At 40.7% G+C, this 11,425-nt stretch overlaps 1 protein-coding gene and 1 pseudogene across 1 annotated transcript; one reads left to right on the top strand and one right to left on the bottom strand.

The window, feature by feature from the left end:
• Positions 1 to 2,767: 2,767 nt before the first annotated feature.
• On the top strand, positions 2,768 to 3,724 carry LOC122907386 (olfactory receptor-like protein DTMT). Its single transcript, XM_044250273.1, has one exon. The coding sequence runs from the start codon at positions 2,768 to 2,770 to the stop codon at positions 3,722 to 3,724; it is 957 nt and encodes a 318-aa protein (XP_044106208.1).
• A 4,976-nt stretch (positions 3,725 to 8,700) lies between these two features.
• On the bottom strand, positions 8,701 to 9,639 carry LOC122907385 (annotated as a pseudogene).
• Between the last annotated feature and the right edge of the window lie 1,786 nt (positions 9,640 to 11,425).

Below are 11,425 nucleotides of genomic sequence, written 5' to 3'. Positions count from 1 at the left end.
ATCTAGTATTTTCCCTATGATATTATTTGTGATGCTTGGCAGTAGCTTGTTTAGTTACCATGTCTGCCAGCTATCTAGCTGGTCTTTGAGGGCAGGAACCATGTCTACCTACCTAGTAGGTCTTTGAGGGCAGGAACCATGTCTATCTTGGTTTTACCCACAGTTGTGAGCTCAGTGCCTTGCACATGGTAGGTACCCAGAAAATATTTCTAGAAGAAATGCATTAATGAACTAATAGATTAAGGATTTCCTTGGTGAATCAATTGACACAGTGCTTGCTATCATGGGGCTTAAAGCCCACCTGAGAAGAAAACATTGGTATATGTGGAAGAAATCATTGGACAACATATAACAGTGGTGACCAAGTGCTACAGTATTTGACTCTGATAACTATTGTAGTGGACAGATGTTGGCAGAAGGCAAAGAAGGGAGATACTAATGTGGGCTGTAATGGCTTGGGAAAGCTTTCTTGAGATCAGACTTAGAGTAAACCCAGAATTTTGTCTCAGGGTATGACTTACTCAGAAATGTGCAGGAGTAAGTGTGGATGGAAGGACTGGGCTTGTTAATAATGAGTTTCTTTGGGACCCAGGGATCCCAGGGGTCAGAGCATTATAGAAGAGAGGAGTTGGAAGACAATGGCAGGGCCTCTAGCTGATGGGGACGTAACAAACAGGAGGCAGGCTCTGCCACACTAAGACAAGCTGGGTAAGCTGAGAGGGGGTTCAGAAGAGGTAGTTACTCCAAAAAAAAAACCCCTTTAACAGATTAAATTAAGATTCTATAATTATACAGTGCAATTCTTGCAGGATGATTTAGAAGTCATCAGCCTCAGTGTTTCCTCTCTCGACAGCGATTCCTGTCTCTAAGTATAACTGGGAATCATCAGAGCAATTAGTGGGAAAAAATAAATTGTATATTTGTGGAGTAATTTATACTTTGCAAGAGCCAATCATTCCAAACCTCCAATTCTGCAAGGTAGGTAAGATTCATTAATGATGGAGCGTAAGGTTGGAAGAGTTCAACAATTTGCAAAGGTAAATGATGGAGTCTGATTCCTGTGAACTCCTAAATGTTTTGCTTGGGGGTGAGGTAAACAGAGTGTAAAAGACTATTTTGGGAGCCCCTTTCCATGAAGCCTGTTTTCCTCACCCTCCATTGAGTTATCCTAGTATTAGTATCTTTAGCTAGGGATAGATTTAAGTCATAACTTCAGAGGAAATCCTCACTCTTTGGGTTCCAAATGTTTGTCCCTTCTGGGCCAGTAGTTTCTTCCACCCCACAATATCCCTTTCCACTTACTTTACTTGCACCGAGGTGTCCTGCTCATGGATAGTGTGAGGGATAGAGATGAGGGTAGAGGTACTTGGGAAAATACTGCATCCTCATCACAGAACTTAATGATGGCAGTAGTAAATCTTACCAGTGCCACACTTGGTCTTAACTTTCTTTGGCAGAATAAATTAGGTACTATTGTGTTCCTATTGAGCCTATTGGGGAACTCTGACTAATGGAGATTAAGTTTCTTGGCCAGAACAACAACAACAACAAAACACCAAAACTGAAATCTTGCCATTTGCAACAATGTGGATGGAACTAGAGGGTATTATGCTGAGCAAAATAAGTTAATCAGAGAAAGACAATTATCATACGATCTCACTGATACGAGGAACTTGAGAAAAAAGACAGAGGATCATAGGGGAAGGGAGGGAAAAATGAAACAAAACCAGAGAGGGAGACAAACCATAAGAGACTCTTAATCTCAGGAAATATACTGAGGGTTGCTGGAGGGAAGGGAGTAAGAGGGAGGGGATAGCTGGGTGAGGGATATTGGGGAGGGTATGTGATATGGTGAGGAAAAAAATTGTTTTTTAAATAAATTAAATTTTTTAAAAAGTTTCTTGGCCAGGTCATGGTACAGGTATGGGTGTAGTAAGGGGATCCCAGGTTGACTGGCTCCAGGGCCCAGCACTTAAATGCTAGGTATGCACACTGGGGTCCTCCCAAATTCAGCTGCGTACCCTGCTGTCCATCTCATTCCTTCCCTCTTCTAACTCTTGCTTCTCTGACTAGTGTCCCTTGGGTCAATCAAGTCTTTTTTTTTTTTAAGTCTTGAAAGAGAAAACAGACAAGATTTTCATGTGGGTTAGAAGGGTATTAATCCAGGTAACAAAGAAATTAAAATGGAGGAGCCATTTTTCTGGTAGTTCAAGTGTTTGGAACTGGACCTGAAGTGCTGGGGCCGGGGTTCTAGTGCCAACTGACGATGAGAGAACATCTAGTGCCTTCTAATCTGCAGCAACTGAGACCTGCGTGCCATTCTGCAGTTGGAGGAACCCCCCATGGTTCTCAATGGTTCCCAGGCTGTGGCAGGTGCAGAACATGGGCTCAGATCAGTTTTGACTCATCACCTCCTTTGCCACACCACTGAGGTGGGTGTTTGAGGGGGTGTGTAAACTGGGTGAGCAAACAAATAGATGGGCTTTTCTTTGGAGTAGGAGTGCTGGGTGCAGTTTGGTGAGAAGGATGCAAGTGCTGATGGTTATGAGGTGGTAGAGCCCCACTTGGTTTTGCACACTCCTTGCTCCAGATAAAGCTGGTTGAGAGGCAGCTTGGGAGAATACACACACACACACACACACACACGTACATACACACACACATATATATATATATATATATATATATATATATATATATATACATATTCACACTTTCATACAAATTATTCTTAATTTTATAAAGCTAAAACAAAAGCAATGTGAAAATGGGAAACCAAACTGTTGTCTCAGAATTCATTCTCCTGGGCCTGCCCATTGATCCAAATCAGCGAGACCTGTTCTATGCCCTGTTCCTGGTCATGTATGTTACCACCATCCTGGGGAATCTTCTCATCATCATCCTCATTCGCCTGGACTCCCACCTCCACACGCCCATGTATTTGCTTCTCAGCAATTTATCCTTCTCTGACCTCTGCTTCTCGTCTGTCACAATGCCCAAATTGTTGCAGAACATGCAGAGCCAAGTCCCATCCATCCCCTATGCTGGCTGCCTGACCCAGATGTACTTCTTCCTGCTTTTTGCAGACCTAGAGAGCTTCCTCCTGGTGGCCATGGCCTATGACCGTTATGTGGCCATCTGCTTCCCCCTGCACTACACCACCATCATGAGCCCCAAGCTCTGTCTCTCCCTGGTGGTGCTGTCCTGGCTGCTGACTACTTTTACCTCGTTATTGCACACCCTGCTCATGGCTCGGCTGTCTTTCTGTGCTGATAATGTGATCCCTCACTTTTTCTGTGACATGTCAGCTCTGCTAAAGTTGGCCTGCTCTGACATTCAGATAAATGAAATGGTAATCTTTATTTTGGGAGGGCTCATCATTATTGTTCCATTCCTATTGATCTCTTCATCCTATGCACGGATTGTGTCCTCCATCCTCAAGGTCCCTTCCGCCAGGGGCATCCGCAAGACCTTCTCCACCTGTGGCTCCCACCTCTCTGTGGTGTCTCTCTTCTATGGGACAATCATTGGCCTTTATTTGTGCCCATCAGCTAATAATTCTACTGTTAAGGAGACTGTCATGGCTGTGATGTACACTGTGGTCACTCCCATGCTGAACCCCTTCATCTACAGCCTGAGGAATCAGGACATAAAGGGAGCCTTGGGAAGAGCCTTTTCAAAGTGGACAATACAGCTTTTTTGGGACAGAGACTCCAAAGATTAAAGTATGTTTTCAAACAGTAGATGTAATATTGACAATGAGTAGTGTGTATAAAGTCTAGTGTATCCATGCTAATTCAGCCCTAATAGCACCTTTTGGGTTTTTCCCACATGTCACTAGTGGTGGGTCCATTGTACCTTTGGGTTTACCACAGTTTCTGGGGGTGATGTACAACAAGACTGACATGTAGTGGACACTTAGAAATTATTATTCAAATTTGAATAAATACCACTCTAACCTTAGTGTTTACTGCACAAAAAGAAAATGTTCAGTAGTTCCTAATTCTCTAAGAAGTAAATCCAAATTTCTCAACCACTTCAGTGCTTTGCTTCTGACAAATGCATTTATTCCATGAAGAATATCTTCTAATTTATTATGTACATCCTGTTGTAATTTTTTACTCTCCCAAGGATCATCACTTCTTCCCTTGTTGACCTATTCTGTACTTAATTTTCATTTCAGGTCTTGATTCACCTTTTTAATGACCACCTTCTAAAATTTCTTTTTCCTTTGATTTTTTCTATCACTTGTCAGTTAATGACAGATTACTTATTTTGATAATATTTATATTTTGGATGAGAATTTATCTTTTGAATTAAAATCATATGATAAGCCATGAACCATATGATTCTGTTATGAATTGTTAATTTATAGGAACTACAATGGAAACTCACATACAGCCTAAGGTAGCACAAACAGTGACAGAGGGATTAGAATCTATTTACTACTCTCAGGTGGATTTTTCCTCTGAAATATTATGCTAATTTTATGATGCTTTCTTCATTTATTTATTTTATTTTATTTATTTATTTTTTTCTCCCCAATTTATTTATTTTCAGAAAAAGCATTATTCATTATTTTTTCACCGCACCCAGTGCTCCATGCAAGCCGTGCCCTCTATAATGCCCACCACCTGCTACCCCAACCTCCCACCCCCCCCGCCACTTCAAACCCCTCAGATTGTTTTTCAGAGTCCATAGTCTCTCATGGTTCACCTCCCCTTCCAATTTACCCAAATTCCATTTATTTCTTTTTTATGAAGTTTTAGTGTCTTGAAGACAGGTGCTTTCTAATCTCTTTAATGATGAGTTCAGTGCCTTGTAGTTGCTAAATGTAGAATAGTAATTGATTTTATTTGGATGCATTTTCATATGTGTCTTGAAATTAATGTGTGCCTTTAAAAATCTCACCTTAAAAAAAGTCTTCCTAATAATTCCAACTTTGACCTTATTTCTTCTTCAAAAATTTTTATTGATTACAAAAAGAAAACATTCTCATTGAAAATTATCCAAACAATAAAGAAAGAAATAATAAAGTGAGAATGTGAGGGTTCCTCAAAGTTCTGCTCTCCCCGTGAAGGCAGTTAAAGGTTGGGGAATATTCAATATGCATAGATATTTTCTATGCGAAGACTAACTTTGCATGTAATAAATGAGATTAAATTATGCATTCCATTTTTTCGTGTTGTTACATAAAATATATTTTGAGTTCATTATTTCATATAAGCACATATAATCCTTTTAGAATCTGTATAGTGTTTTGTTGAATGGATGCATTAACCATAAGTTATTTAAATAATCTGGGTTGTTTTCAGTTCTTTATTATTTTGAACAATACTTCAATTTTATTGCCTGGTCCATGTGTTTTCTTGTGGACTTGTGCTTTGAGTCTAAGGACACATTCTTAGAAATGGGCTTACTAGATCAAAAACATGTTATAATTGGGTAGAAGTTTCCAAATTGCCTCCAAGGAATTCTGCTAACATATATTCCTTCCAAAAGTGAATGAACATAGCTGTTTCTTTACATGTTCTCAACACTGGATTTTTTGTTCTCCAACTATTTATCAACCTAATATCGAAACATGAGATTTTACTATTTTTTTAAAAAAGATTGATTTATTTATTTGAGAGAGAGAAAAAAAAATCTCGAGCGGGGGAGGGGCAGAGGGAAAGAGTTTCCAGCAGACACCCCACTGAGCGAGGAGGCCAAGACAGGGCTCCATCTCAGGACCCTGGGATCATGACCTGAGACAAAATCAAGAGCCAGCTGCTTAACCTACTAAACCACCCACGCACCCCGAGATTTTACTATTTTTAAATTGAATTTCTAAACATATCAACAAGATCAAACATCTCTTTATATTAACTGCTATTCCTTGAGCATATAATTTGAGCACGTCTTTGCCTCAAGTCAATTTTCTTTTTTCTTGTGATGCCACTTTACCTATCTTGTAAACCACATTTCCCTCAGTCTGTTCAACTTCTGATTTTGGTAGTAATGCATTTTTCCCTCACTAAGATCGTAAACTTCAAAGTAGACTAAGTAGACTTAGTTGATTTTTATTTCTTGATATATTTTTTCTTTGACATGCTTAGAAAAGGCTTTTCTATACCCAAATTAATGTTACTATTATCATTATCACATTATTATCATTATTATTATCTCATTATTTTTTCTAGTTCTTGCACAGTTTTAGTTTCTATATCTCTATTTTGATCCACCCAAAATTTTAAGGGCAACTGCCCCTTTTCTCTTCCCCCCTTCCTTATTGTCTTCACCTTCACAAATATGAAAAACTGATTTTATAATGTCCTAAGGCTCATGTACACCTCCTTATTATATTATTATTATTTTATTCATTTCTGGACTTATTATATTGACATCATCCTATCTATAACAGTACATGTTTGGTACCTTATGTGACAAGCCCTTCTCTATATTCTCTTCCAAAACTTTCCTGACATTTTTCCTTTCAGATATGCTTTAGATCTATTTTGTTAAATTCCGATTAAAAAAAAACCTATTGGGAAATTAACTGGAGTTACATTGAATTATTACATTCGTTTATGAATTAGAATTGGCTATTTATACAGTTGTCTCAAAAACTATAAATAACAAATATCTTTCCATTTACTCCAAGTTTTCATTTCTCAGTTAAATTCTGTAGACTTCTTAATTTGGTATATTGCTGTATATTGCTTTCTACATTATTCCTAGGTATTTATTCCTAGGTATTTTACATTTTTTTAAAAAAATGTGAAAATGTAAAAAATGTAAAAAAATGGGGGTCACTATTGTGTTTATAGACAAGTAATTTTTTTACATAGGAGTTACTGATTGTTTTGTATATCAATTTTACAGTAGTCCACCTTATTAAATTCTCTTTTATTTTCTAATAAGGATTTTCAATTAAATATTTAAGCACTGAAGATACACAATCAAAGCTAATATCAGTATTGGTAAGTATGAATATTTTTTCAAATACTTAGTTCTGTTATTTCTCTTTTCTAATTGCATTTGAATACCATTTCGAAAACTACATAAAATAATAGTTATTCTAAGGAGAGTTCAGATGTTAGTGTCAGGCCCTACTCTTTATCCTTCAATAGTTTTGGATATCGAAGGGCATAGTTAACTTTCCCAACTTGTTTGGAGGTATTTTTGGAGAAGGCCCTTTGCAGAAGGGCCCACCAATGCATGGGGCCGCTATATCATGACAGCGCTAGTCTACAGGAGAGAGTCTAAAATTCCGTCTCTACCTCAGCATGCACACAACTGAGATGAACCATGAGAGGCCCTGGACTCTGAGAAACAAACTGAGGGTTTTGGAGGGGAGGGAGGTAGGGGTTTGGGTGGGCCTGGTAGTGGGTATTATGGAAGGCATGTATTGCGTGGAGCACTGGGTGTGCTGCATAAATAATAAATTTTGGAACACTGAAAATAAATATAAATAAATAAATACATGCACACAAACGCAGATCTTCTCAACCATGTTGGGCCATGAAGATCTGAAAAGTTCTTACACACACTGATGTAAATGAATAGTTAGTGTATCTCTAGGGTCTATCAGGGTAATGAGGGAGGAGACCATATAGCAGCAGCTCAAGTCAGAGCTCAGAACCAGAAAGAAGACATTGCTGAGTCTAACAGAATTGGTTTCTCTAAGCCTGTTTCCTCTCTTGTGCAATGAGAATAATAATCTATTCCTCCTGGAATCTTGTGAGGTTTAAAGGAAATATATGCATAGAGTACTTACGTTAGGCCTCACTAAAGGTTCTCTTTTATTATTTTTAGTGCAAGGATATCATTACACTATTGTAATAGTGAAACAGTTGGAAGGCATAGCTATCAATAAGGGGCTGGTTAAACTGAAGATAAAAATGAAGAAGATCTATTTGTAGGATAAGAAAAGATCTCCTGCACTATTATTTCATGTAAAGGGAAATTGCAGAATATGTAGAGAGAGAGAGACTACTATTAATGTGTCAAAAGCAGGGAGAGAAAGGTAGAGGAGGTATTGAATTGGTAACTGGGATAAAGGTGGAGATCGGATAGAATGATAAGAAGAACTTTATCTTTATTTCTATTTTTGAGTTCTTGCCATGAAAATGATGGATATAGTATCTACGGAATAGAATTTTAAAAAATTTTTACAAAAATTACATCTTCCCTTAAGTTTCCAGAAAAAGAGTCTGAAGATGGTGTGGTCTACACTGCAGCACCCTGTCCCCCGAAAAACAAACAAACAACAACAACAAAAAGGAACCCTTTTAAAAAACCTTATTACACAGCTTCTTGGATTTCCTCTCCATCCATTAGGTTGCTGCCAGCCACTCTTCCCTCTTCCTCTCCAGAAGCTACAAGACTCATTCCCAAGTATCCTGATTGTTCCCTTTGCTTTCCCAAAATTTAAAAATAATCTCTATTTTTTAAACATTCAGACAATGAGGAAACAAATTTAGCTTATTGCTATGTACCCATCCCTGTAAAATAAACATGTTGCCACCTTTGCTTCAGGTCTAATTTTTCATTTCATTTCATTTCATTTTTAATTTATATACAATATAAAATTGATATACAAATAAATAAGATGCTGCAGGATCAAAACTGATAACGGTTGGCAAAGCTAAAAAAGGGGGGAGAGGTTCTTTTGTAATTGTTCTTGTTCTTGAAATGCCTGTTAATCAGGAACTGCCCTCAGAACTCTTGGGACACAGCCCTCCACCTGAGTTCCCTTTTTAGGGCGCCCTTGACCTCCTTGTTGCGAAGGCTGTAGATGAAAGGGTTCAAGGTTGGTGTGAGCACTGCGTAGAACACGCTGGCCAGGCGGTCGTAGCGGGCGGAGTAGGCAGACGATGGCCGGAAATAGAAAGGACAGAGCCAAAGAAGAGAGACACCACCACCAGGTGGGCCCCAGAGGTGGAGAAGGCGCGGCGCCGACCCCCCGCTGACCTCACTCCCAGCACCGCACGAGGATGCTAGCATAGGAGAGCGACACGAGGAGCAGCGGGGTGAGCACCACGGCCAGGCCTTCGGAGAAGATGGCAGTTCCCACGGCCGCCGTGTCCGAGGTCGCCAAGCTCAGCATCACGGTCATGTCACAGAAGAAGTGGCGCACAGGGGCGGGGCACGGGTAGGAGAGAGCAGAGATGAGCAGCGTGTGAAGCAGTGAGTGCAGGTGGGCCACTGTCCAGGATGCGGCCACCAGCGCTGCACAGCGCCAGGGCGTCATGACCACCCGGTAGTGCAAGGGGCGGCAGACGGCCACCGCGCGGTCATATGACATGGCTGCCAGCAGGTAGCTCTCGGTGATGCCCAGAGCCACGAAGAAGTACATCTGGGCAAAGCATCCCTGAAGGACACGGCCTGGCCCGGGTGGAGCAGGCCGGCCAACAGTCTGGGGACCGTGACAGTAGTAAAGCAGACATCCACAAGGCTTAGGTGACCCAAGAAATAGTACATAGGGGAGCGGAGGGCCCCATCCGATCTCACCACCACCACCATGGTCAGGTTGCCCAGCGCATTGAGCAGGAAGACACCAAGGAAGAGCAGGAAGAGCAGAGGGTGGGTGTCGGTTCCATCCACCAGGCCCAGGAGGAGGAATGCCGGGGATGAGGTGAAGTTGGCCAGGGCCATGGAGCAGCGGGACAGGCGGGGCTGCAGAGAGCACAGAGGAGGAGCAGGCCTAAGTTCTGGCACTGCTAGCTAGGCTTCTGCATGTCCGGGTTCATGTCCTATTTTCAAACCTCTGCTTGCTAAAAAGGCTTGGAAACCACAACGATCCCCCTCCACCCCCTCATTTTATGAAGGCACGGAATCTCAGAAGGGTGTCCTAAGGCCTTGGGTGCTTTCAAGCTGGGAGTAAATCAGATCTGATTTTGAGACCTGTCTACTACTCAGGTGGTGTGACCCCTCTGAATGTTTCTTTTTCTTTCCTTGAGGAAAAGACTACTAGCTACCCCCAAAGTGTGTTGTAAAGACAAAGTGGGTAAGAAATTGAAGGCACTTCTCCAAAGAAGATACACAAATGGCCAACAGACACATGAAAAAATGTTCAACGTCACTAGCCATCAGAGAAGAAAAAATCAAAATCACAAGGAGAGACCAACTTACACCAGTTAGAATGGCAAAAATTAACAAGACAGGAAACAAGTGTTGGCGAGGTTGTGGAGAAAGGAGAACCCTCTTACACTGTTTGTGGGAATGCAAGCTGGAGCAGCCACTCTGGAAAACAGTATGGAGGTTCCTGAAGACGTTAAAAATAGAGCTACCCTGCCACCCGGCCATTGCATTACTAGGTATTTATCCCAAAGTTACAGATGTCGTAAAAAGAAGAGGCATCTGCACCCCAACGTTCATAGCAGTGATGTCCACAATAGCCAAACTGTGGAAGGAGTGGAAATGTCCTTCAACAGATGAAGAGGATGTGGTCCATATACACAATGGAATATTACTCAGCCATTAGAAAGGATGAATACTCACCTTTTGCATCAACATGGATGGAACTGGAAGGGATTGTGCTAAGTGAAATAAATCAAGCAGAAAGACAATTTTCATATGGTTTCAGTCATATGTGGAACATAAGGAATGGAATAGACTAGAAAAGAGGAATGGAGGGAACTCTGAATGGGAAGAAATCAGAGAGGGAGACAAACCGTGAGACACTCTGGACTCTAGGAAACAAACTGAGGGTTATAGAAGAGAGAGGGATGGGGGAACGGGGTAACTGGGTGATAGGCATTAAGGCACAGGGTGTTCTATGAGACTATTGAAGTGTTGAACACACAACAAAAAGTTATGATGTACTATGTACTATGCTGACCTAGTGAATATAATAACAAAGAAAAGAAATGTAAAATACTTAGCACACCACCCAGCGCATAAAAATGTTACCCATCTACTTATCTACTATCTATGTACCTATCATCTATCATCATTTGCTTAGTCAAATAAGTAGTTGAGGCAGAATTGGGACCCAGACATCTGAATACCAGTTGAAGTTTCTTCATAAAACACCTTATGGCATTTGCCACTCATTTATTCACCACATATTGTGTGCTAACTGAGGAATTATTAAACTTTTCTGTCAAGGATATTAGAGTAAACATTTTAGGCTTGTGGACCATATGGTCTCTGTTGCAAGTATTCAGCTCTGCCATTGTAGCAGGAAAACAGCCATTGACAATATGTAAATGAATGGCAATGGCTATGCCCCAATAAAACTTTATTTACAAAACAGGCAGAGGGGGAAGATTTGGCTTGTAAGACATAGTTTGCTGACCCCTGTGCTAGACACTTTGGACAACAGGGTGAGTCTTAGTTTTGCCTACAGTCCGACCTAGAGCAGATCGCAGTGTTTCACAGTTTACTAATTTTATGAACCACGTGAGAGTCAATTATTCTGCCGGAGGAGTCTGGGAAG

The sequence above is a fragment of the Neovison vison genome, chromosome 5, assembly GCF_020171115.1.
Source record: "Neovison vison isolate M4711 chromosome 5, ASM_NN_V1, whole genome shotgun sequence".
Classification (NCBI taxonomy): domain Eukaryota; kingdom Metazoa; phylum Chordata; class Mammalia; order Carnivora; family Mustelidae; genus Neogale; species Neogale vison.
The sequence above is the reverse complement of the archived record's forward strand: the minus strand, read 5'-3'. Positions and strand labels throughout refer to the sequence as shown.